The sequence below is a fragment of the Quercus robur genome, chromosome 8, assembly GCF_932294415.1.
Source record: "Quercus robur chromosome 8, dhQueRobu3.1, whole genome shotgun sequence".
Taxonomy (NCBI): domain Eukaryota; kingdom Viridiplantae; phylum Streptophyta; class Magnoliopsida; order Fagales; family Fagaceae; genus Quercus; species Quercus robur.
This window is the reverse complement of record NC_065541.1, coordinates 20,400,972-20,428,690: the sequence shown is the minus strand read 5'-3', so window position 1 is coordinate 20,428,690 and position 27,719 is coordinate 20,400,972. Positions and strand designations below refer to the sequence as shown.

Genomic DNA, 27,719 nt, shown 5'->3' with positions numbered 1-27,719 from the left:
CATAAACTATTTTATAATATTTTTACAAACTACTATTCAGTATTTTTACAAACTGTTATTATGGTCAATTTTCTTACTGGTTCTCATCTAAACCCACTAATAACATTATTTATTTATTTATTTATTAATTAATAATCAATCACCGCATCAACATTTTATAAAATGTTGATAAGTTTGTCTTCAATCAAAGTTATTTGTAATTTGGGCCTTTTCAGAGACCGAAAGGCTGAGGAATATGGGCCTCTTAAATACTAGGTTTTTCCATCAGTAATAGGCAAAACCGAACAAAAAATAATTGTAAAGGAAAAAAAAAATAGTGAGCTGAGCTTGCAAACAATGGGTTATGGGGCTGAAGTGATGGGCATGGTCTTACTCATAGCAGATATTCAAAAAATCTATGGAAATCTTTTTCTTTTTATTTTTAAAATTTTTTATTATTGAGAATCAAATCTATGGAAATCTAATTAAAACTTATTTGTCCCTTTTATTGGTTAGACCTTTCAAGTCAAATTAATATTTGAAGAAAATTTTTCAATCTGGACACTTTTTATTTATTAAGAAACGAATGTATTTAGAGTTGATCCCAAGATGTTGGTAAGAGATTTCAAATTCTCATAAATATTATGAGACCTTATGAATCATTTAGTCAACTCGTTGGTCTTTTGAGTTTCCATGCTTGACACTTGATAGGTACAAACTTGCCCCGTTTTTCTTTTTTTCAAGAAATCAAAGTCATTGAAGCGACTTTAAAAAAATGATAAAGATATAATTAAATGCAAACGATGGCATCATTACAACCCCTTGGTCTTTTTCGAGTTTCCACACTTGACACTTGATAGGTACAATATATAAAGGCTTATTGTATTTATTTATATTGCAATTTGCAAGGCTTTCCCTTTGCATGCGCTGATGAAATTCCATTATTATTATTATTAGGTAGAGTACAACAGAATATTATCCATAATGCAATTAAAAATTCCCAATTTTAAAATTGGGCCAGTCGTCAAGTTAAAATATATCGTTTTCAACAAAAATAATACAATGCACATGTTTTGCACGGAAATTAAAAAAGAAATAACATACATACATGCTAGTACTAATGGTTAGAGGCCGTTTGGTCATCAGTTTAAACACACGCGTTCAGTGTTTAAACACTGAACATATGTGTCCAAAAAAAGAAAATGTGTAAATGCTCTTTTCGTCTCTACATTTTGGGGTGATTTTTATTTTGGTCCCTACATTTTCATTTTACCACTTTTAGTCTCTAAACCAATTAGCGCGTGTCATATCAGTCCTTGCCGTCAGCCAACTAACAGAAAAAGCTGACGTGGCTGATGGCACTATTAAAATAATAAAAAAAAAAATTATTTTGGCATTAAAAATGCCACATCAACATTTAAATTAAAAATTAATTTTAACTAAATAAAAAAAATTAAAAACATAATTAAAAACAAAAAATAACATGAATTGAGATTTAAGAGTGCCTTGAACAAGAATAATAAGAACACAAATCCATATTTAAGAACAAGAAGAAAATTTTCCTTTATTTGACACTTTCTTTTTTTTTTTCTTTCTTAGAAAACAAACAAGATTAAGCAAGAACAAATTCAGATCTAAGAACACAAACCCAAAAATTAAAATCCAAAAATTAAAAAATCTCAAAATCACCATTTTCTCAAACCCAGCAAAATCATCAAATCCCAAAGCACCAAAGTACCAAATCAATCCATAAAATACAACACAACCAATCCAAACAAAAAAAATCTCAAACTCAGAAAAACCCATCTCAAGTAAGTTGAACCCAACAAACCCACCTCACTCTCAAAAACCCAAACTAAAAACAACAAAAACAAAACATAAAAATCGAAATCAAAACGCTGACTCTAAAACACTATGAAGATTTTTCTGATCTCTCATTAGCTTCAATCTTCTGCTTTTCTCTAAGCAATTCCATTGAAGACGATGTGATGTGCTTGCAAGGCGTGGAGAACTCTCTCTCCGACCTGGCCAACAAACTGAGTTCATGGACCTTCACGAACTTGTTCGTCGCTTCAATCTGCAAGCTCCAAGGAGTTGTGTGCTGGAACGAGAAGAAGAACCGGCTCATCAGCCTTCAGCTTCCGACGATACAACTTTCCGGCGAGGTTCCGGAGAGTTTGAAGTATTGCCGGAGCCTCCAAACCCTATATCTCTCCAATAGCTCCATCTCCGGTCCAATCCCTTCTCAAATCTGTAACTGGTTGCCACTTGTCTCCTCGTAGATTAGACCGCTGATACGCTTCACTCCACCCCTGCAAGCCAAATGACGAATCGCAGGCCTCGTGATCCCCTAGATCTGGGGTTTGTGGACCCATTTTTGCTCTTTGATTTTCTGTAGTTCAGTTTCATAAATTTGGGGTTTGTGGACTCATTTTTGCTATTTGATTTTCTGTAGGTTTGGATTGTGGTTTCTGTACTTTGGGTTTTTGATTTTCTCTAAGTTGACTTCTCGTGCCTGGGTTTCGATTTCTATGTTCTTTAGGACTGGATTTCTATGTTCTTCTCAAGTTTGTGTCAATCTTCATTTTCCTGTGTTTGCTTTTGTTCATGCTTTTTGATTTGGTGATGTTCATGTTTCTTTTTTCCTATTGGTTTGATGTTCATGTTCTTTTATTCTGGGTTTGCTCTTTGATTCTGGATTTGATGTCATTGCTGGGTTTATTTCTTGATTTAAGAAGAACATTAAAGAACAAGTTCTTATGTTCTTATGTTCTTAGATCTCACTTCATGTAATTTTCTGTTTTTAATTTTTTTTATTTAATTTAAATTAATTTAAATGCTGATGTGATATTTTTTAATGTCAAAATAATTTTTTTTATTATTATTTTAATTGTGCCGTCAGCCACGTCAGCTTTTTCTGTTAGTTGGCTAACGGCAAGGACTGATATGACACGCGCTAATTGGTTTAGGGACTAAAAGTGGTAAAATGAAAATGTAGGGACCAAAATAGAAATGACCCCAAAATGTAGGGACGAAAAGAACATTTATGCCAAAAGAAAAACGTGTTTGGTCATCCATTTTCAACACAGGTGGTTTGGAAAACATTGTTCCAAAACCGGTTTTCAAACACATAGTTTTGAAATCACCTCCGGCCTGTTTTTAAACAACAAAACAAGGGTTCTCAATGGTAATTGGGTAATTATCTTGAAAATGGTAACGGCCCACCTGGTCAGGTATGTCTCATCTCTTCCTCTCACAATTATCCCAAAGTCTCTGCACGCCAAATCCCAAAGTCCACCTGGTCAGATTTTTTATTTTTTATTTTTTATTTTATTTTATTTTTTTAAATCAAACACAAATACCAAACACATATTTCTGCTTTTTGAACATTGAAACATGTTATTTAAATTATGATATCAAACACATTTTTTATTTATTTTTTAAACACTAAAAACACGTATTTCAACAACACTTTTTAAATCACAATTTTCACATCATTTTAAACAAAAAATTTTGAAATCCATGACCAAATGGGCTCTTAGCCTTGCTAGTTGTATGCACCATGCACTCACCTTTTTCTCAAAAAAAGAAAAAAAAAAAAGAAAAAGAAAAAATAAAAGGATATATTCATTGATCAGGCAGCATAACTGATGGACAGATGGGATAAAACTAAAATCTCTATGTCTGGGAATTTTTTGTTTTTCAAAAAAAGAAAAAAAGAAGAAGAAGAGAAATGAAGGTTTCGCTATTTGAACACCTTAACTATTCTCTTAATTAACCTTGTAGCTCAATTATATGTGTGGATTGGACGTGTAGCATAACTTTAGTGAAAAGCTAAGGTATGGTGTGACTGAAATTTTCAATCCTTGCACGATTCCAAAAAAAAACAAAAAAAAGAGCTGGTAAATGTGAAATAAGGGAAAATATTAGATATTGTTTCTTAGGTATTATATCTTAGGTTTTCTAATTAAATTCAACCATTTGGTTACATTGAGCAATATAATATAAACAATGTTTTCATTCCTTAAACACAATTAAATTCAACCATGTGACTTATTAGTCAACGCAACTATATGGTCAAATTTATGGAAAATTATTCTTATACACACACCACTGGTTTTTAACTGAAATCATTACTTTAAGTGACAATTTTAGTTTAAATCTAAATATATTTGAGGAAACTAAATTATATTATTGTTGATACCTATTTTTGCAAATTCATATCCAAAAGCCTATGAGGAAGAAAGCCCAATAAAAATCAAGGCCCAAAGACCCACCAAGAAGACCGAAGAGTAAGAAAGGTCCAAAGAAAGAAGTGCAAGGGAAAGCGATCTACAGCAAAATTACAAATCTGCAGCAGAATACAGATCTGCCGTAGAATACAGTTCTTCAGCAGAATAGTTTCGGCAGATCAAGACAAATTGGGTCTAAGACCCTTTTGATCTAGTTAACATTATTTGGCTCACAAAGGCCCAAATCTTTTTGTATAAAAGGATAGGTGTGAAAACTATATGAAAAAGCATGATGAAAAGAAACAAGGAATAGTAGGAAGTGTCAGCAACAGGAATCACGTGAAGGAAAGAAAGGCCAAACCAAAGGAAATGACAAACACAGTAGGAAATGTGTGAAGAAATAAGACAGAGACACACAGCAAAACAAAACAAAACTAATCTGTTACGGCAGAAACGGCGTGGGAACGAAAGAAGACAAAAATAGAAGACAGTGGAGCAAGCATAGAAAGGCCGGAGCACCACCAATCTGTCCTAGCCAATACAAGGGAGGTGGGCCCACGGTCAAGGGGATTTAGAGGGTGTAGTTTGGTGGTGGGGGGAAAAGGGGTTCTATATTTGGTTTCCTGCCATGAGTTCTTTTGGGAATATACCTTGCTGGGATGGTATCTTACCCAAAAGAAGTAATAGATGGTTGGGACCATCTGATGCATGCTATAGAGCTAGGTAGTGAGGTAGTCCAATCCTTATTAGTTAGTCACCTAGAGGTAGAGGTATACGGCAGGAACAAACAAAATGGAATTTTGTCGTGAAAGAAGTAATGGTGCAGTTGACGTATTCTGAGTAATGACAGTGGTCGGGGCAACCAATGGATTGGTGGGTAGTCCTGAAGGGATGTCCACAACAAACCAAAAACAGTAGGTGAAACCCTAGGGGTAAAAGGGAGAAATCTCATTGAATTAGTTCACTATAAAAGGAATAGGTAACCATGACAAAAAAAAAAAAAAAAAAAAATGGAGGACCGGATGGGGGGGAGGCACCTAAAGGAGGCACTTAGAAAGAGAGAGTCACCCAGAGAGAAGGACCCAAGAAAAGAAAAGGCTAAATGGGGAACAACCCACGGCAAGAGAGTAGTAAGAAACTGAAAGTAAAAAAAGAACAGAGTGAAAGAAAGAAAGTGGTAAAAAAAAAAGAGAAAATACGGCAAGAATAGGGGCATGCATCAATAGACCATATTTTCCCTCCCTCTTAACAAAACGACAAGAATAGGGGCATGCATCAATAGACCATCTTTTCCCTCCCTCTTAGCAAACCTACTCTTTGATGTCCCCAAAAGTAATAGCTAGTAACCATTTAGGCCTATTCTCCAAAATGCACAACTTTGATGACAAAAGCCTATGACAAAGTTGTTCAAGTTGGGGTTTGAGTTCTTTTTTGGTTTACTTATCCTATGGGAAGATTCAATACTTGATTTCGATTACAAATATATTTGATTTCTCTCATTATAAATTATATCTACTGTATTTAGTCATTTTGTCGTAGCACGTTTTTATCACGTTTGCTGCATCAGTTGTCCTACTATGGTATCTTTACTTGTTGTATTAGTTATTCTGCTGTAACACCTTTTCATTATATTTATCGTGTTAGCTATTATACTAGCTAAACCTTTTCTACTGAAGCTTTCTTATTTATTTGTTATTACGTGTTTTACTTTTGATACAAACTAATCATTATCCTGCCATAAGTATATATATATATATATATATATATATATACATATATCTTCTTTCTCATTTTCTGCAAAATATATTTTATAGATGTATATGTGAATACGTATTAGTATATTTACCAATATGTGTATGTATATATTTGAGAATATGCTAACCCATGTAAGCTAATATTTGCTTGATTGGTATTTTCTTTGGATTTTAAATTTGTTTATGTGCAGGAAGTAGAAAAATATTTCTGCAGTAAAAAATGAAGAGTAGTCATTTACATTGCAAAAGGCTTTATTGCACGACAGAAGGCTTTAATGCATAGCTGACAACTTTATTGCACAGCAGAAGGCTTTAATGCACAGCAGAAGGCTTTAATGCACAGCAGACAGCTTTAATGCATAGCAGACAGCTTTACTGTACAACAGAAGACTTTAATGCACAACAGAAAGTTTTATTGCACCGCAGAAAGCTTTACTGCACAGCAGACAGTTTTATTGCATAACAGGAAGTTTTATTGCATAGTAGAAGTTCATTCTGCGGCAGAAATAGGAGAAAAGTTCCTTTTGCGGCAGAAACAGAGGATAAACCCATTTTGCAGCATCTTCCCTTGGACTTGGATTCAACGTTTGTGCACAAACTGGTAGCGGCAAAATGGTACTTTGAAGCCCATTCTGTGGAGCGCCAGGCCCAACTTTCTTCTTAGAAAAAGAAACGTAAAAAGAACCCTTTACAATTATTAAAAGAACTTTGCTTAGTTACCTAGTTTTGTATAGTGAAATGACTTTTATTATTATAGATCAATGTCATCCTAAATTGGGCAACCAAAACACAATCAATTAAGATTGCATTCAACCAATACAGCAATACTCTACCATATCCCCCTCGATTCCCTTTCATTACTCTTAATCACATATGGAAGCTCCCAAGATAATCCTGGTAAAGTATGGGCTAGGGGTTTATTGCCAAATCAGGATGGCTTAATTTGGCTACACCTCAAACAATATTGCAACATTTTGGGCTTTTAGATATGGCTCCAAATGGCATGGGATCTTGGATTTATTTGATCTATTAACCTAGAAACATATCTCCAAACCTCTCACTCTTTTGCTTTGGTTGGTATGTCTTATCTTGTTTTAGATTGCAGGAGCCAACTAGAGAGGCAATGGATGGTTCAGCAGCAACATGTATACCGCTATAAAAGGGGTAAAGTTCAAGTAGATAGAATAAGAGAGTCTACTCATTGTCTCTCTTTTGTACAACAAGCTGCGCTGCTAGATATGATGGGTTGGGGCATCAGTAGAGAATATCCCTCTTTTGTTAACAGCCTAATTATGTTATATTTTGTATAAACTCTGCAACTGGTGGAACTGCGAAATTCAATGAAAGAATGGATGACTCTTTGTTCTAAAATTGTGGGGAAACTCGTTTAGGTTAAATAAGACCCATGAAGGGAAAGATGAAAGAAATCATTTAAGAATTAGACTATGCACTTCAATAGGTGAACCGAGCAGAGGTTTGAATTTGACGTGGGTATAACCCTTGAGGCCTCAAAGGCTCAAAGCAGCTTTGAAGCCTGTTGAAAGGCTAACTGATATGTTTTGTACTTTTCCTAAGCTAGCTTCGAATGTTGCCTTTCCATTCAAGTACAGATATCTTGGCCTTGTCTTTAACCAAAATTTAAGGCATTCTTTAGTTTCATCATTTGCCTACATTTAACTTAACTTATGCTCTAAGCAGCTTTTATCTGTGATCACTACAAGAGTATTATTGAATAGTGAAAGAAACAATCTATTTCTTCTTCTAATGATCATTATAATCTCACACTGTTTAATTACAATGCAGCATTTAAACCGTTTGATGGTTCATTAAAAATCTCATTGACATGTGAACACAAGCAATGGCTTTCTATTATTGATATATGCATATGACAGTCCAAAAAATACGCAGCATGCAAGGGGAAAAAATATCGTGAAAATCAACTTAGAATACAAGCTATATCCAACTAAATTGAACACCTACTACATGAGATGAAACTCAAACACAGGCAATGGACTGTGCAAATCAAAGAGCCCACACGGTCACATCTATTTGCAAAGTAACGATCATGAACTGATGACCTTAACAAAGCTCATTTGTAGGTTCCCATACCGACAGCAGGCTCTCTACCATATTGCTGGAAGCTTTCCCTGGCCTTGGAATAGAAAACATAGTAAAACTCAGACACTATGGCAGTGAAGAAAATGAATGCTGCCCCTGCCCCAAAAACTCCCTTTCTCAAGGTTGAGCAGGAGAAAGAATCTCCACCTATGATTCCTCTGTACTTTGTGTGGTAGGCATTTCTAACTGAGCCAGCTAGCAAGCAAATCTCGGCAATCAAGAAAAACAACCTGAGAGGAAAAAGTTCATAAGATAAACTCATCAATGTAATACAGTGCAAGAAGCAGAAGTTTAATTTGCTAGTTGCTTGATATAACACTTATATGGGTTTTTAATTTAAGTTTTGCTGTAATTATGATCCTCATTTCAGCTAATAGTGCCTATGAACATTGTCAAGTCTATTTGAGATCCTATATTAAATGTTTGATTTGGTATGGGCACATACCAGCAGATAATGAAGAGAATAACTGCCCAGGCTCTTGAACCTCCAGGACTCAAAGGCTTTCCACAGCAGAAGCATTGGCTTGACACCATTATAAGGGCTTGACTTGCCAAGAGGAACAAAAGCGCACCCACACCCAAGCCCGTTGAAATGTCCGAGTCATAAACACAGTAATCATAGTCTTGTTGATTATCTTTGACAATTGTGGCCTGCCAAGGAATTTTTATTATTATTAGGAACCAACAACTCAGCTGCTGAGATTAACAATATCATTCACCCAAACCAATTTTCAAGTGCAACAGAAAAACTTATGATCCTATAATTCTGATTTGGGGGAGGTACTTTCAGTATCTTTTTATTTTATACATACCTTTGAATTAAATCTGTTTGACAGGTAGATGACTTACATAAGCATCATGTGAAAGAACCATAAGAACATTAAATACTAACTAAACTGGTTGTTAAACATTAAGTCCCAACTACTCTGAAAAATACTATTCACCCACCACAAACAAGTTTATATTCTCAAACCATAATTCAGTTTCTGCGAAGAGAATCCCCAAAACATGTTCTTCTTCTTCTTTTTATTTATTTATGAGAAGCAATTTGAGGTAGAGTTCTAGGCTAAAAAACATGTTTGATTTATTACTAAAATGGAAAAATTCTCGTCTCATTGTTCTGAGTCTGTGTGTGAGAGTGAAAGGAGAGATGTAGTATTTTCTATAAAATGTTCAGACTGAGAACATCATTTGGATTACCAGATCTTATACTTTTTTTTAAGAAAACAGCCAAGAAAATCACAACCTGCTGTTTGTTATTGAGAAACTGTGGAAAGGAAAATAGAACTTTGGGAAAACAGTATTAAATATCTTAAAGTCCAAAATAACTCAGACAATTCAATTCTCATTAGAATTATCTACCATAAGGAATCAACAAAATGTAACAAATAAAATAATTATAGCAGGCCAGGTTTAATTTAATAATCTTCAATCAACCAAAATTTTCTTTTTTTATTCTCATTTCCATTCATTTTCCTACGTTTACTTAGCAACCAAACAGAACCCATTGAGAAAATCACTTACATAAATTCAACAAACCCAGATACCAAAGAAGCATTCACTCAATTAGACACCAAAAAAGATTGCAATGCCATTTTATTTATTTATTTATTTTCTTTTGGGAATAAACTCAAAACTTTATTTTCTTGTAATTTTCTTAGCAATCAAACAGAACCCACGAAGAAAATCACCAAAATTCAACAAACCCAGAAACCAATGAAGCATCCACAACCCAATTTGGCACCAAAAAAAAAGACTGCAATGGCTTAGCAAGAAAAGTAACCAAAAAAGTAGTTGAGTTAAGACAGACAAAGACAGTGAAATGAATGAAAAAAAAATATAGTAATACTCACAGTGCTTCTCCTCTGCTCAGCACCAATGGCCAAACCAAAAGCAATGATGTCCAAGATGAAGACTGAAATCAACACCAACTTGGAAGCCATGGATATACAACTTCAACAAATCCAAAACTCAACTAGAACCAGATCTACCTCTGCTCTTTGCTCTTTTTCTTTTTCTACTGGTTCTTACTCTCTCCTTCTCTGCTTCTATCTCTAATATACAAATATTCACTGGAAATGTGTTCAAGAAGAAGCCAATGTGTTTTTCTATTTTAACAGAAAATAACTTCACACCAAATTCCTGAAAGTAGACATTTAACCTGCAAAACTGAAAATCCCAAAATGCCCATCAAAGACAAAAGTAGGTCCAATCAATTTACCGTACACGGCAAGTAGCATCTTTTTATAACATTTTTGACGCAATTTACTAGGTCACATGTTGTGAATAGCGGGATATATTCATCAAAAAAAAAAGAATAGCGGAATATAAATTTAGATAAACCCATTATTTTTTTCTTCATAATCATTTGGATACATTGGAAAACTGAAATCTAAAAATACTATAATAAAATAATTTTTAAATATGTAAATAGTATCGTAAAACTTATTTTTAATAAAAAATTTATTGAAAAGTTAAGTTTGTGAGTCTCATAAACAGTGCATGGACCCATTGATGTGTACTGTTCACTTGAAAAAGTCAACAATCACGACTCCAAAAAAAAAAAAAAAACACAACATAGCTCCTAAATGTTAAATCCAAACACCACCTACCACTCAAAATTCGTTATGTGGTAAGTTATAGTAAAAATTATATAAAATATCGTGATACTAGCATTGCTCATCTATTCTATGCTTCATATTAGGTTTAAGTTGTTGTTGTTGTTGTTGTTGTTGTTGGTTTTTTTTTTTTTTTTTTTTTTTTTTTTTATGTCAATTAAAAATAGTGTTGCTTTAAAAAAAAAAAAAAAAATCTTTGTTAATGCTCCTTATTTGAGAAAAACTAAAAATTATTGATACATTTTTGTACTTTACTTAGCTACTCAAATTTGATTTTAAAACAATTAATTTCTTGTTTTTATGCAAGATTTTTATAGTTTAACAAAAAGATTTAAGGTTCAAATATAGTAAAAGAAAAAGTGACAATTTGGCCTAAAAATATTTGAATGATATGAATATTTTTTTTTTTAGGATACTAAGTATTTTTAACATACATTAAAAAAAAAAAAAATAGCCTTAAAGAAACTGACAATAATATATAAATATGAATCTTTTGGATGAAATGAAAGCACACTTAAAATAAAAATAATGACAAACTTTCCCTAAAACTTGGCCCATCTCAATTTTGTTTCTTGAAAATATGGTTATAAAATTATTATATACAATTCAACCAAAAATTCTAACTAGAAGTGTGAAATTTAAATCCTTGATACATGTAACTAATAAAGATAAATAATAGTTAGTGGAAAGTGACATCATTTGTACTTCAAGTGTGTTTCATTGTATCCAAAAGATCCGTGACAATAAAATCAAACAAGATTTGATTTCCATCAAAAATATTTTTTTATTAAAAAAAAAAGGAGCACAAGAATAAAATGACAAGAATGCAGGGTGTTTAGTTGCAAGGGTATTATAGATATTTGAAGAGGCAGCGGTAAGATGGAAGGGCAATTTAGCAAATTTGACATGAACGAATTAATAATTCACCAGAAAGTAACATCAATTGCTGGATTGGTAAAGATGTGACTGGTTGTCCACTCACCAAAAAAAAAGGAAAAAAAAAGATATGACTTTTTATTGAGTGTCGGTGGAGCAAAAATAGACATAAGAGTAGTGCAGAAGAGAGTTGGGATCTGATGCTTCATTTTATTTTAAGGTAAAGCTCATAAAGGTGGTCAGCTTTCTTTATTTATTAAATTTTAATGCATTTGTTAATTTTATGATTACAGATCCAACGGCGGGGCTGAGTGAGAGGGTTTAATGGATGGATGCGTGTGATGGAGGGAAAGGGGTTGGAAGGAGAAGAAGGAACCTTGCTTTCAGTGACTTTCACAGCTGCTTCTTGTTGGCTTTCCCTGTCATTAATTAAACTTTGGGTATCGTTGGCATGCATGCAATACCAGTCTGTCTACAGTTCATTGGTCCCTATTTCCTCCAATCATATGATGCCATGTAAGAGTTGGGAAGTGATGGGGACCTATTTTGGACATTTGCAAGTTACAACAAAGATCTGCAAATGACCGAACATATCATAGAAAAAGAGCAATGCTTAGTGTGTGTTTGGTTCCTGAGTTTTGCTTTTGCGTTTTGCGTTTTGTTTTGTTTTGTTTTGTTTTGTTTTTTTTTTTTTTTTTTTTCACACGCGTTTCAGGGGACAGGAGTACTGTTTAATACTGTTTGGCCGTTTTTTTTGACATTTCTGTCCATCAGTGGGCCGTGTACTATTTATGGACCCACAAATTTCATTTTTTATCAATTTTTTCATTAAAAATGGGTCCCATAGTACTATTTACATATTTAAAAATTATTTTGCTACAGTGTTTTCAGTTTCAGCAAAATAAGTTCTATCCAAACACACTCTACTGTCCGATTAGATACAACTTATTTTTACTGAAACTAGAAATTGAAAACTGAAAATATTATAGTAAAATAATTTTTAAATGTGTAAATAGTACCGTGAAACCTATTTTTAATATTTTTAAATGCGTGAACAGTGTATGTACAGTGCGTGAACAGTGCATGCACGGTTCATAAACAATGAATTTTGTCTCTGAAAGTCAATAACTGTGGCTTAAAAAAAAAAAAAAAAAAAGGCGCGTTTGAAAACACAGACGTGTATCCAAACCAACACTTATACCACCAAATTCAGCATAATTTTCTACTTGGCGTGTGATTGGTAACAGTGTGTCTTTACATGATCCACTATCACACATTCATACATTTATCAATTATAATTTGTTATGTCTCGAGTTGTGGCATAAAATTATATCAAATTCAGTGATCCTAACAATACTCATAGAAAAATGAATTGCATCGAGGTTAGATAAATTTTGAGTCGAGTCATAAATGAATTAGGTATATTATTACTTAGGGCATATATACATTAATCATCCATTTTTTGGTAACTTTTTATAGAAAATTGAAAAAGTTATCCTGAAAATCAATTAGTTTTTTATTTTCCTAATGTATAATGCATGCTCTAAGGACATACTCATAGTTTTACTAATATATGCTTTAAGGATATACATTTGTAAAACCCTATTACTTATTTACTCATTTAAAAAAAAGAAAATTTAAACCCATTATTAACCCAACCTATTTAATCTAAGCTAGACTCAACACGCTCATTTATAAAATTCATATTCAAACAAGGGAACAAGAAAATTTTTTAAGTTCTAAAAAATTAATCGTAATTATTAAACTAATCAAATTATTAAAAAACCAAACAAAGAGATTTTTCAACAAGAAAAGTTTCGCACTCATACCGTGCAAAAGATCGTTTTGAGTTTTTTTTTTTTTTTTTGATCTTGTTTTGTTTGTTTGATTTTCCCTGCCAAAGAATAAAAGGACTCAAAAGTCAAAACCCTACCTAACCTTGAATTATGTTTATATTGGCTCAGACAAAAGGAAAAGAATAAACGAAATCTGATCTTAATACGCTATTAGAATCCTAATCCGCTATTAGAATCCTAATCAAACTCAAAATAATATGGTGATTTGATGCCAAAGTTTCACACAATATAGGACTTTCTTTGACCTTAATTAAGCAGATCAAGGAGAATGTTCCTGTAAATATTGCAAATATTCTCTTACCTTATTTGCATGATCAATAAGTGCTCAAACGTAAGAACCAAAATCTAACATGGAAACAATTGATCAAATGGAATTTTTTGGTAATGGTACAACGAAAATAAATTGCCACATCACCGCAATTTCCTTAGATTCATAATCGAATTAAAATTCTAATGACATAATAAGATAATATTTATAATAATTCTCCAAATAAAAAACAAAATATAGAACAAAATCTCAAAGTTTTTCTCAAAAAAAAAAAAAAACATATTCGGCTTCTTCTTCTTAATAAGTCCTTTGATTGTGTACAGCGAAGAAAAACCAAGAATCTCCTTCTTTTGCTGAAACGAAGAGGGACCAATGATCTTTTTTATTCCTTAATTTAGTTGAGTTAAGCGAATAGAAACAAAGAAATCAATGTGGTCTCGTGTGCTTTGTGCGGCGTTTCTATGGACCAAAGCGTCAAGGTGGAAAAAAGCCTCCAAGTGGTAAAATAATTCTACTTGATCCTTCTATTTGTTATTTTAATTTTTATTCATGAGACTTCACATGATTCTAAACTTAAAGATGCTACTCTGATATGGTTTTCTTTCTTTAGGGTAAGAGAGTACTTATTTCATAGAGTGAATGCATAAGAATTTTAATTTTTAATTTTAATTTTTACATGATAAAAAAAAAAAGATAGGAGAAAAGGATTGAATGTGACTTTTCTACTTAGACGTGACCATAATAGCATCTTACCAATAAGGTTTAATGAACCGTGGCTATCTCAATCTCACGAGGGTCTCAATGTTTCACCAATAATCCGTACTTCATAGACTCTTTGTACTGTGAGAGCTGAATCCAGGATCTAGAGCTCATCAAAACCACTTATGAGTAAGTCTAGCGAACTCTTAAGATAAATTTAATGTGCACTCTGCAGTAGGATGTAGATGAGTTCATAAAGTTTCCTCAAGCCTAGCTAGTATGAGTCTATGGCCTTACCCCACTCCCTTAAAGCTGTTCCTAATTCTTACCAAACTACATATATTGGAGTAATCGTAACCAAACCACATTGATTTCTTTGGTCGTTACTCACTATATATATTCACATGTCCAAAGTTGGTAGATTTAGGAATTAAATGTCATGACTTATGCCCAAACCTACCCTAAACCCATGTTTTTTTTTTTTTTTGCTGCTCTTCTACACCCAACCCATGTGCATGGTTATATACAGACAATCTGAAATCCTGTTTCCTGTTGACTGTTGTAATTACTGACTTAGGAATTTAGGATAGTCTTTCCTGTTGTATACAAGGAGAGCTTAAAACCATTATATATTTTATGGCTTTTTTTTTAGAGCATTTGTTTTATAACTTGTATATACAATTCCTTGCGCTAGGACTAGGAGCCATCTAAATCCTTTTTTCTTTTATATATATATATATATATATATACTCTAGATCAATTAATTACACAAACCTATTTTACCAAATGTACAAGCCATTAGTCGGTGGATTTTAAGAGCAATGTTAGATATATTACAATTTTTGTTAAATAGAAATAAGTTATTCAAATATTCAGTACTTATGTTATTAAAATTCATAATCACATTTTTTATCACCTCAGTTTGTCAACCTTATATTTAGAAAATTGATAAAATTTAGGTCAAGTACCTCATGTAGAGTACATTAGATTCTTTAATTGAATTCAAATACTTTATTGTCACTAAAAAAATAACATTATTTTTTATTTATTGGTCTAAATTTTTTTAATTTAATTGAAAATTTTAATGTAATGTACTTAAAACTTGTAGTATGTTTTAAGCATTTTCCAGGTATTAATATTTGAAATAGAAGAAAATATGCCATGTTGGTAATGTGAACTACATCTCGAGTGGTAGTAATGTCATGGGGAAAAAAAATTCACTCTTTTGCACAACTTTTGATAAGGTGGGTTATGATGAGCAAAATCACGTTTACATGGATTGGTGTCTTCTTTCTTTTTTTTCTTTTTTTTTTCAATCACATCATACCACCTCATAATTGTGAAACAAAAAATTTTGGCATCTTTTGACTTATTGAAAATAGTTTTGGTACTACTACTACTTTTTACAACATATTTGTATAAAAATGTTTTGGGGATGGTCAACGAATTCTAGTTCAAATGAGAATTCTTTTTCTGTAAATAATGAATCTGGTTTAAATTCATTGGATGTATTTTGAGAAGCACGGACACGGCAATCTTACAAACGTACTGTGTTTGACACGAATATAGTGCCAACACGGACACAATTGTGTCAAGTAGTATCCAGCAGCCAAAAATCAATTTTCTGGTTTGGATACAGTACGGACACGATTCGGACACACAAACAGGTCGGGATCACACCTGACTATGTAGTGAAAATCAGAATCATCTTCAAAATTAATCCTAAATTTCACACATCCCTCACTTGTGCTCACTTCTCTTCCCTTCTCTATTTCTCTCGCTCTTGATTTGGTACATCACCATCACTTAAGCCACAAATCGCTTTGCACCCAGCCATCCGTTGATTATCTAGTGCCTACCAGACATCATCGCCACTTTCTCTCTCACATTTGTTGTCCTTGTTGGGATTTGTGGAGCTTAGTTTTGTTTGATCTGGTTCGACGACCTGACCCGACCCGAATAATATTACGTTGTTTTTAATGAGAGATTTACTGAGGCTTAGTCCATGGAGCGGAGGCTTGGACCGGTAGGCCCAATTTGAAACGCTCATAGACAAGCCTCCTGGGGGTCCGAAGGCAACGCCCCCGGGAAAATTTTTTTGGCCCGTTTTGTATATAGAAACCGACTTTGGTGATTAGGGTTTATTGTGGGTGTTGCTGATGTGTTTTGTGAGAGAGAAAAATTATAGCCACACTTTGTAATTTTTCTTGATAATAGTGAAATCCCTACAACTCCATGGATGTAGGCAAATTGCCGAACCACGTAAATACTGTTTTGTATATATGATTGTTTTTCTTTAGCGTTTGTTTTCTCTATTTTTGTTTCTCATAGGTTGGAAATTCGGGTTAATTCCCTACAGTCCTAGACTCTCAGTTTCTTTCTCTTTCTTATTTGTATATGCAAACACTATTTTTTTTAATTGGATCATTAGGTGGTGTGGGTATTTTATATCATCGGGATATACAATATTCTACTAACATAAAGATTAATTCAACACTTGTAAAATCCACCCCTATGTCACCCACCCCCAAATCATGGGCGAGGTTTTGACATTTGTCAAATCACAATTCTATAATAATAATAATAATAATAATAATAATAATAAGCCTTAACTTTATATGACACTATGTAATTTAGGCCTACTAATTATTATTATTATTATTATTATTATTGACAAATAAAGGTATTTAAACCTCTTTCAGTATTTGTTTTTTTTTTTTTTTTTTTTTTTTTTGATGGGATCAATATTTGTTTTAATAGCAGTAGCACTGCAGTTTGATCTTTTTTCCGTTCGATTCATTCTTTTGCTTGTCTTTAAAAAACACAAACATTTATGCTTTTGTTGTAGCAAGCATATGATAGAGAAGGCTCAACTTCGTATAACCATCCAAAAGAAAAGGAATGATTCAATTATAAGACAATCACGCGCTGATATTGCTCAACTCCTCCAGATTGGCCAGCTAGATCAAGCCTTTGCCAGGGTACCCTTTTTAAAAAAAATATTTTATTATGTATAGTAACCTTAAGTTTTTATTTTTTTGTTTATTCTTTATTTTCGAATTATATTGTTGCAATTTAAAAAAGAAAATTATACTTTATTTTTTATTTTTTTTCTATGAATTTATATTTAGGTTGAGAGACTGTTCAAGGATCAGAATCTATTAGCCGCATATGATCAAATTAATGATTTCTGTGAATGCATCTTCACCAATTTCCCCCATCTTTGCGAACAAAGGTACCTATCTATGACTGTGACTTCACTTTATTAAACTGTAGAGGTACATTGGATTTCTCTCAATCTACAGGTTCTTCAATTATATACCTTGGATTAATTTTGTTGAAAATCGACCCCAAAATTGTGTGACTAAGGCTTTGATTTATTAATGCAGGGACGTACAATCTTTGCCAATTGATGTTCGCCAAGCTTTGGCGAATTTGATATTTGCTGCCTCAAGATGTGGTGAGTTGCCAGAGCTAAATTTGTTGCGGCATTTTTTTAGAGCTCGTTATGGTTGTGAATTTGAGACCACCAATGTTGAATTACGACATGAAAATATTGTGACTTCTCAGATAAAGCAGAACCTATGCAAACTTGTAATATCTTATGATGAGATGCTCCAACTGATAAGTGAAATAGCTAAAGAACACACACTTGATTTGAAGTTTTGGGATTTTGAACAAAGTTAGTGCACCATGCAATGCTACGTTTACACCATAGAACAATTTTTTTTTTTTTAATAATTTATTAGCATTTTGTATGAAGAGCCTAAAATGAAGACTCTGGTATTGAAAATTTTTTATTAGCATTTTTTGGTTAATATAAAATTATTCATTATTTTTTCATTTCTTAATATGTTTATATTGATGAATTTAATGAATTTTTCTTTAGACTTACAAACCAAGAGTCTTTTTAGCTCAACTAGCATCTTTTAGTGTTTTCAAAGGGAATGTTTAGGGTTTAAATTTACAATTGTTCATTGTTTACAAAGTTTGAGAATTTTAAGGTGAACTGTTTGGATTACACTGAAGAGAAGAGGGTGGTTCAAGAAGAATGTCATGATGAGCATGAGTAGTAGTAATGTGTTCTACGTCGGGCCAAAATCATTTTGGTAAGTACACATTGCAGAATGACAAAATATATCCTTTAACTTGAGATTTATATATGGAAAAAAAAAATGAACCCATTTTAACCCAACACATTCAGATGGACAAAATCATTTTGATAAGTGCATTGAAGAATGACAAAATAAATTCTTCCAACAAATAGTAATTACTAAAGGAATAAAGAATGCCAAGGATGATTCATTACAAGACTTTGTAATACATACAACAGAATTTTGAATAAAATCAAAACAAATACAAAAAAGACTCCCAAGCGTGTATCAAAGCAAAATCAAAAGGTATACCAAATTAAGAGGTTACCAGTTTATTCCCTCCTTATGTTACACAAATTTGGATAAATAACATTTCAAATCCTCCAATGGCAGCAAAACCCGAAGCCTTATTATTATGCTATCAACATTCTTCTGCTCAACAGCTGCATGGCACACATCAGCTGTGCATGATCAAACAAAATTCTATTTGTAAGTTACCTCTTGCTCTTGAATAACCAATAATCTAAACCAGAGGCATTGGGGAATAATATGAACACGAAAGCCGCAAGCAAAGAGTTCAAATCTGACTAAAACATATGTTCAGTTCATGAGTGAGTTTCAGCCTTTTTCCTTCCAAACATAAGAAGCCTTCTAAATCCCTTGGTGGCTTTAGTAGAATTCTCATCACTGTCCCACTTCTTCCTGGAATTGTTTGACTCTGAAACTGCTCCATTACCTGGTGGTGGAGTTGAGATCTCTATCTCTGAAATTTCAGGTGTAACTTGAAAGTTTTCATTTATTGCACCGTTTGCCTCTAGATTCTCAGCAGAAGCAATCAAAACTTTTTCAGGTGATGGTGGCATAGGATGTATAGTTATTTCATGGGGACCTTCAGAAAGTGTTTTTCCTTCAGTTTGAACAGAATATTCATGAGATGATCTGTCAACATTACCTTCTTGCTGAGCCACTGTTAGAATATGATCTTCAGTAGGCACAGATGAGGCCATGTTGAGTGAATTTCCATTGCAGTTCCCATCATCCAAGATATCCCTATGTGAATTCACAGTTTCCTCATTCTTCTCAATAGAAGCAGTAGCGTGCAGCTCCTTAATGTCTTTCAGATCAAGGGCATCATCAGTTTGATTTACCTGGGCAGCTGATGACTTCACTGGAAATTCAGCTACAGAATCCATGCCATCCTTTGCTTGGACATCAGTGTCAGAAGAAAGCATCTGATTTAAATTCTTGGGGTCCTTTTTCTCATCTGAAGGTTTGAGTGTGCTTGGAGTTGGTTTCTTATTCTCAGCACCAGCAGTCTTCTTTGGTAAGTTAGTTGCAGCTACACCATTTGCCTTCAATGATGATTTTTTGGGCTGGTCCGATTTTGATTGAGTCAATGAGACCTTCTGAGTTGTTCGTGTTGTTGCAAGGCGATCTATGGTGGAACTCCTTAGGACTGGCTTATGTGGTTTCTTATTCTCTTGGATTGGGGTCTGAGTATTAGGTTTCTCATTCTTCACAGAAGTCACTGCAGTTTTATTCACTGTAGCTGTCCTTTTGGTTGTTTCTGTACTAGATCCTCTTGAAGAACTTCTTTCAGCAATTCTCTTCTGGCGTTGAATCATTAACTCCTCCATTCTCCTCCTGTTCTCTTCTTCCTATCGGAAATGGGGCAAAAAGAGAGTGAATAAATCACTATAAAAGAAAAGGGAAAGAACAAGTTAAATGATAATAATCAAAAGTAACTAAAGGTCTTAATAAATCTCAAGAAAATGGAACATTCTGTGGAATTTAAAAGAACATATCCACAGACACGAGGCTATACAAATATCCAAGCCATATCCAAAATGACTGGAGTCTAGTAATGAAAAACAATATTTCATGAGATTCCTCAAAGATTATCTCCATGCTCTAGGAAAATCTTCCCAAAGAAATTAATTCCAAATGATAAGAGAAGCTTAATGGACTTGGGCTAATTCCATGTCAAACGTTATCAGCAATTTCAAATTCTATTGGACATTTAGAGCTCCTGTACACATTGGTTCCCAGAAATAAATGAAACAAAAGAAAGGAAAAGCTTAAAAGTTACAGTAAACAAAGGAAACTGTCATATTTTCCTTTCTTTCTCTCATTCAGTCTGGGAACCAATTGGACCTTGAATGTTTGTGAAATACCTTCTCAGATTTGCTCTTTGGAACTGTTGTTCTGCTTACAGTAGTTGGTTTCTTGCTCCTTGATAAGATGTCAGATTTGCTTTTTCCAAGGGATCCGTTTAAAAGTTTCGACCTTGCTTCTTTACCTGAAACTTTTCCTGCAGGAGTTCCACTATTTTTGGCTTTTGCATTCTTACTATTAGGAGGCACCTTATCATCAACAACACCAGCTGTTTCACTGTCAGAATGCCTGTTATTGACTTCATTTGATAATAAGCTATTTTCATAATCCATTTCTGGAGTCCATGATGCCCCAGCATGGTCAGTTGCTGAATCACGATCAAGCATCATGTAAAGGTCATCTGGCTCATGGGTAGCAATGACTTCAGGCTTATTGTGTGAAATTTCTGGTGGTCCATATTCATATTGAGTATCTCCAACAATCTCTGGAACCATGCTTATGTCAGTCCTTAACTGAGAATCAAGTTGATTATCAAATGATCGAGCTTGAACCATGAAAGAGTCATCAGCTAAAACATTGCTTTTATTTTTTCCAGCATGAACATCAACAGCTACTGAAGAAGCATAAACACCATCAAACATCTTGAGATCTTTGCTTGCATCCTGATGTGCTGATTTATCTGGTTGGCTGTTGAGGAACCAATCTCCTTCTTCTTGACATTTGGTTATGGAAAATTCAGCAGCACTATCAGATATAACAGCATGGGGACGATTCCCTGATTCTTCAATTCTGTGTGAAAATAACTCCTCCTCATATGTGCTTTCTGCTTTCCTAATAGTTGCATTCTCGTCAACTTCAAAATTCCCAATGTGAGTTTTCCCCTCCACTCCAGTATTCCTCTCTGTTACAACAAAGGAATCACTCGATATAGTTTGTTGCTTGGTAACTTTCTCTTGTTCCAGGTTGAAGGCAAATGAACTTCTCTCTTCAGAGTTTTTATTTGTAAAATATTCCTCCTGAACATCAACAGAGTTTGGCTCTATACCAGAATAATTTGACTCTTTTTCTTGCATAAGAAGATTCTGGAAAGCACCCCAGGGGTCATTTCTTTTTCCTCCCTCAGAGTTAATTGCAGCACCATTCTTAATTTCCTGATCAGCATCATCATTTGGACCATCTGCAATGCCAGGAAGCTTGACCCCTCCATGTTTCTTATGACGACGTGAGGTTGATTTATGCCTTCTCTCCAATGATTCAACTGCTTCCTCTACTTGCTGCTTGATTGAATCCCCATTGATGAATTCATCCTCATCAGATGAATTCCCCTCTGAGCCAGTATCCTCTCCATCCCTCTTAGAGGTTATGTAATTGATATTGCGGATAACAACCTTTCTTGAGGACTTCTTCCCATGCTTCTTTTTGTGTGGCTTGTCTTTTGAAGAAGAATTTTTGTGATGCTCCAAATCCTCATCTGATTCACTCTCAGAACTGGAGTCACTGGGCTCGGTGGAGCGATCTTGCTCTGAAGTTTCCAGTACTTTTCCGTGTGAATGTTTCTTTTTATTCCTAGATGATTTGTGATTCCGATGTCCATCTAGTTCTTGATCAAGAACATGACCAGAATCTTCGACATTTGAAGGCCATTGCATATTGCCTGGATAATATGAAGAGGCATGTTGTTGCATACCAGGAAAAAGGTAGCTTGGATATGGGGGCATTTGTGGAAATACAGGACCTTGAAAGTTGTGCATGTACTGAGGAACATGGTTTGGCCATGTCATCGGTGCTTGAATTCTCCCATTTGTTGATTGTGTTTGAGATGATGTTGGCAAGCTACTTTCTGCATATTTCAGATTCAAAGATGTACCAGTTACCGACAAAGGAGAACAATCTTTACTAGTATCTTTGTAATTAGCAATTCAAACATAAGCTATGGTCAAAAACATTTTCTGTACAAAGTATGGCAAAGGTAAAACTAATTGATAAGAGAATGCAAATTCATAAATATAATGCTAAAAGTAAAATTGCTTGGACCTGGAAATGATAAAGTTTTGATAAGCATTAGGCTGGAATATATTCTTTTCATGAAAACTTCATGTCAATAAGTGTAATTCATAATCAATCAAGTCTATGTAGTTCTAAATTATAGAAAAATAGAGACGAGGCTTGAGCAGTGGCATAAATATATTTCAGCATTAGGATGGAATAAATTCCTTTCTTACAAACTTCATGTCAGTAAGTGTAATTCATAATCTATTAAGTCTATGGTAGATCTAAATTACAGAAAACAGGGTTGAGGCTTGAACAGTGGCATAAATATTCCTCATGCTCTTTTATTAATTAATGTTCTTAGTTTCTTATCCAAGAGAGAGAGAAGCGGGGTGGAGTGGAATTTCATTCTTTTTTAAGGGTTGATTTCACTTTCCCCTCTTAAACTATGATGCAGTTACAATGCCCTAGAAATTTGAATTTTCCATCAAATTTGACTAAAATCCTAATGGCAGGGGGCAAACTGCTTATACCAATAGTAAAGGGTTCCCACTGCTCGGTTTTGAAATTTAGGGATAGATTGCAATTGTACCATAGCTATATAACCAAATGATTGTGGCTTGTCCAAACAGGATTAAAGGTGTTCTTACATTCTAGACAATGATGATAGCCATTGTGGGCATGACACAACTGAATTTTCATACTTTAATCTCTGCACTCTGTCTGAACCTATGACAAATCAATTTTAGGAGGGTCACTGCAAAAATCTGACTGCCTTAATTAACCCATGTTTCACGTGTTATTGGAATTTTAACTTTTTCTTTATTTCTTTTTAGTGTTATGAAATATTCACTTGTTAAGAATTTTTTTACGGCATTCTTTCACAAGTTGAAAGTTTTTTTCCAAGAATAATGAGGGATTGGATATTCAACCATACCTTGGCTATTGTCCAAACTTCCATGACTTGCAGTTGAATCAGATGCATCCATGGAGCCATTCTGTTTTCCATTAGAGAGACCATTTGGGTGAACATTTATCATAAGATTCTGACTAGTTTCAAGATCTTCACCAGCAAGTATGATCCCAGATGTTCCCAAGTATGGAAATTCTTGCTGAGAGCATGCCTGCATTGCTGCAATTTCATCTACCCAAAGCCTATCTTCATTCTTTTTCTTGCATAGATTGATGAAATTTATGCACGCTTCCCTAAATGAAACCAGACACAGATTACACTCTTTAACCAATATTTTAAATGCTATTCCCCCCAAAAAGTATAAAAAATAAAAAAGAAAGGAAACTTTAAAAAAATGTTCACAATTTAAAATAGAAAATACAGGAATTCTGCAATGAGGAAAAATATCTTAAGAAGATAAAACTGTCCTTTAAGGAGAAAATAATCATTAGAAGGTTGACAAATATCTAGAAACCTCCTTAGTGCATCATTCAGAACAATCAACTAAACCAATTGTATTAGAAAACCGAAGTATGACAGTAGAAAATAAGATAGATACAAATAATATTGAGCAAATGAAAACTGATAATGAAACATTGTAATTCATATTGTATGAGATCCAAAATACTACTAAACAATAACTACATTCTACGGGAAAAAATGGTCCAGGTTCTCCAATCTCCTACACCTTCATAAGGCAAAGAAGCCTGAATAATATGAACAATAAAAAGAAAACTATTTCTGAGTCAACTGTAAGCCAGTGAGGCTCTCCATGTCAAATTCCGTAGTAGGCTAGACTAATTTTGTATAATTCCGCTTTGGGAAATTGACCCTCTTACATGGTGTACTGAAAATCACGTCAATAATGGGGGCACAAGATTTGGTTGCTCTTTAACAAATGTTTTTCTAATAATTGAAAAGACAGGATGCTTGATCAAAAGAAACAACATCCTGTAATAGTGGAAAGTTGACACAGGGGACAGCCAACGTCAGCTTTGCTACCAAGATTTCAGACCTTGAATGAAAAGGTCCATTTGCAAGGCATTAGTGGTTCACTAACAATACAATCAACAGTAATACAACCATGCAATTAAAAGTGAAGTCAATATCTAATGTAAAAATCATTATCAAAATAGAAGAAGGCATTGAATTGAAAGATTTTCCAATGAAAGGTGGTAAATTGCTAATGCTCCCTCTTTTATATGTTGTGACAAAGCAGTTTTCCTTCAGTTTAATCTCTAGATATTTATTTGATTCAGTCACCTTTTGGCATTCGTCATACCTTAAACGTGAAGCTCCAAAAGCATCAGAAAAAGAAATAAGATCATCTATGTAGTCCATCTCATATCCAGCAACTAAGGCACGGGCATAAGCCATTGCTTGCTCTCTGCGGAGCGCTGCCTTCCGAGTTTCCAGAACACGTAGAAGACGAATCCTGTTCATTACCAGCAGCTGAACAATGAATGCATGAGAATATAATGTGTTGTAATTTAAGTACATAGAATAACTATATGCGACCAATAGAAACCAGATATATTACTTGGAATTCTCTTCTGGTACAGCATCGCCTGTTCCATTGGATTCACCTTTCGACTAAGATGCACCATCACAATAAAAGGTTAATGCTTTGTAAGAACTTCAAAGGATAAACAATGCATTTTACAATAATATAAAAATGATGACATACATTGGAGTAGGCATTTGATCTTTTGGAATGCCCATCAGCAGCTGACACATTTCCTGTCAATTACAAGGTTGTAGATAAAATCATTCATACAGTGAGTCAATCTACAGGTTAAAGAAATATAATCCAGGTTTCATATTTTGATATCAGATTAAAGTGCTTCCCTCCAACATTCTGCAATGAATTCCAATGCAAATTTTACATTTTGTAATCTAAAAACAATTACCATATTTTAATATCCAATAAGTTGTGACATCCATAATAGCTATCAGTAAGTTTTCCAAATTTTGAAAATATCAATGTTGCAAGATAACCTAGTTTAATAAAAAAACTATCTATAGATGACTCAGATGATAGCCAGAAAAGGTTCAGTACATTACTAATCCCTATATTTACCAGAAAAATACAGAACAAAAGACTGAAAATTTTATTGATAGTGAACTTATCAAATTCTTTTTACAAGTTAGGGGCCAAATTAAAGGCTCCAAAACACTTAATTTCCAAGAAAAAATATTTTTAGATAGATCCAAAGCAATATTTTACCATTCGATTTTAACTAAAATATTCCTGAAAATACACAAAAACAAGGGGGGGGGGGGGGGGGGGGAAATCATTTCTAGTAAATTCAGAAAATTACAAAACGAACAAGAAATTCCTCCAATATTTGTATAGGATGTCTACGTCAATAGATCTGGTTAGAAAATATCCCAAGCATCAAATATGCCTCCTTATATTTGGTGAAAATACAGAATAGCAAAGGCATCAACCAAAACCAGACTTCAATGAAGTTCAAGGTCTGACTAATTGACTTTGACATTTAAATAAAAAGTACGATAATAGGAATCCACTTGATTCGCTGGTCATGAAGAAATCCAAAGAATAATTACAAGAGATCGATCTCTAAGCATACCATCTGCCTCTATCGATTCACTTGATTGAATCGAATCCTCAATCTGCACAAGCTCTCTCTCTATAGTCACAAATCTCTCAAGAACTTCTGGTGAGCTAACAAATCTCACAAACCTGTTTCATACAAAGAAACAAACTAAAATAATCAATCAAATAAAAGACAAGTGTTACACAAATTCCCAATGATTTGCAACTATTTGACTTTTTATTCACAAACCAAAAATTCTTGAACAGCCAACTAGTTAACAAGAACAACTTTATGGGATTTACTCATAAAAACTGTTCAAATAAAAAAATACTCCAAATTCCAAAACTTCCATTTAAATTCAAACTGCCCATGATTTCAGTTGGAATACTAAAAAATGTACCCAAAATGCTTAATTATTCTTAATTAAAACCTGAATCCCATGACAAATCTTTTTGCATAACAGGCCAAATTCCCACCAAATTTACATACCCAATTCAGCAGTGACTTTGGTTGAGCTAAGAACCATTAAAACAAGCACATACATATAGAGTATAACTGAATTAATTTACCTTTGCAGAGTGGCTTTGGTGAACCAAGAGGCATGAGAGCCAGCTGGGCGCAGAGTGATGGAATATCCACCTTTAGAAATCTGATCTTTGGCGCTTTTAAGGTGCAAAATGAAGGGTTCAAGAAGCCCTGATGCCAACTTCTCGTTCAAAGGTCCAGAGAAAATCACCAAATCACATCTTCAACAAATTATGGAAACCATAGAGAGAGCACGATAAGACAATAATTCATTTCTCAATCATAAAGTAAACACACATCAATCAACGTAGAAGGGAAAATAGAAGAGAAAAAGAGTACCTGGTTCTGGTTGGAGTTAGTTGGAAAAGAACATGGTCAAGAACAGTTCTGGAGTCCATTGAGAAGAGTGAAAGATAGAGACAGAGACTATAGAGAGAATGAAGTTCAGTAGGTCATAATCTTAGTTCATAGCACATTGGTTTGTAGCATTAAATTTTTGTAGGTTTAGTACTATGTTTCTTTTCATGTTGCACATGGATGTTGGAGAGAGAGACAGAGAGTGGCAGTCAGAAGGTGAAGAAGCTGAGCACATGGGATGCTGAGATGAGAGTGAGTGCAAGTGTTAGTGAGGAACGAGGAACGAAGAAGGCGATTTTTTTATGTCCTCTTTTGAGGATGTGGGTTCCATTCTAACATGCCGACACTTACATCTCTCTTTCTCTTTACATGACAGACAGAAACATACATAAAAAGGAAAAAAAAAAAAAGTAGGTGCAGTCATTTCCATGCTCAACTCACCAATTGAATTGATCTCACTGTATGATTGTATTACCAAAACAATAAAAGATAATTATCCCTTTTCCTTAGTAAATTCAAGATAAATATATCATTTGGGGGTCATTGTTAAATTTTTCATTTTAGTAGTACTTAGTTTGGTTATGTTATTTTAACTTGTAGTTAATTTAGTTTTATTTTTATTTTTTATTCGAGATATATTAGTTTTAAAAGTTTCTATTTTAACATATTTAATATGGTATTAGAGTTAATATTTAACTCTATGTGTCCGATTAAGTATTGCTTAAT

The 27,719-nt window shown here is 33.8% G+C and overlaps 3 protein-coding genes across 4 annotated transcripts; 1 reads left to right on the top strand and 2 right to left on the bottom strand.

Annotated features, from left to right (window-relative positions):
- Positions 1 to 7,803: 7,803 nt before the first annotated feature.
- On the bottom strand, positions 7,804 to 10,209 carry LOC126694945 (uncharacterized). Its single transcript, XM_050391502.1, has 3 exons — positions 9,937 to 10,209; positions 8,529 to 8,734; positions 7,804 to 8,313 (listed from the first exon to the last, which is right to left on the bottom strand). The coding sequence occupies exons 1-3, from the start codon at positions 10,024 to 10,026 to the stop codon at positions 8,055 to 8,057; spliced, it is 555 nt and encodes a 184-aa protein (XP_050247459.1). The 5' UTR covers positions 10,027 to 10,209; the 3' UTR covers positions 7,804 to 8,054.
- A 6,960-nt stretch (positions 10,210 to 17,169) lies between these two features.
- LOC126693932 (uncharacterized) lies at positions 17,170 to 18,112 on the top strand. Its single transcript, XM_050389986.1, has 3 exons — positions 17,170 to 17,381; positions 17,532 to 17,635; positions 17,790 to 18,112. The coding sequence occupies exons 1-3, from the start codon at positions 17,256 to 17,258 to the stop codon at positions 18,085 to 18,087; spliced, it is 528 nt and encodes a 175-aa protein (XP_050245943.1). The 5' UTR covers positions 17,170 to 17,255; the 3' UTR covers positions 18,088 to 18,112.
- A 570-nt stretch (positions 18,113 to 18,682) lies between these two features.
- On the bottom strand, positions 18,683 to 27,338 carry LOC126694944 (COP1-interacting protein 7). Of its 2 annotated transcripts, XM_050391500.1 has the most exons (9): positions 26,976 to 27,338; positions 26,681 to 26,857; positions 26,145 to 26,257; positions 25,238 to 25,290; positions 25,091 to 25,143; positions 24,833 to 24,985; positions 23,536 to 23,804; positions 20,669 to 22,449; positions 18,683 to 20,152 (listed from the first exon to the last, which is right to left on the bottom strand). In XM_050391500.1, the coding sequence occupies exons 1-9, from the start codon at positions 27,032 to 27,034 to the stop codon at positions 19,100 to 19,102; spliced, it is 3,711 nt and encodes a 1,236-aa protein (XP_050247457.1). In that variant the 5' UTR covers positions 27,035 to 27,338; the 3' UTR covers positions 18,683 to 19,099. The 2 variants fall into 2 exon arrangements, with proteins under 2 accessions (XP_050247457.1, XP_050247458.1); XM_050391501.1 differs by lacking the exons at positions 26,145 to 26,257; positions 26,681 to 26,857; positions 26,976 to 27,338 and having other exon boundaries at positions 24,833 to 25,002.
- Positions 27,339 to 27,719: the final 381 nt, after the last annotated feature.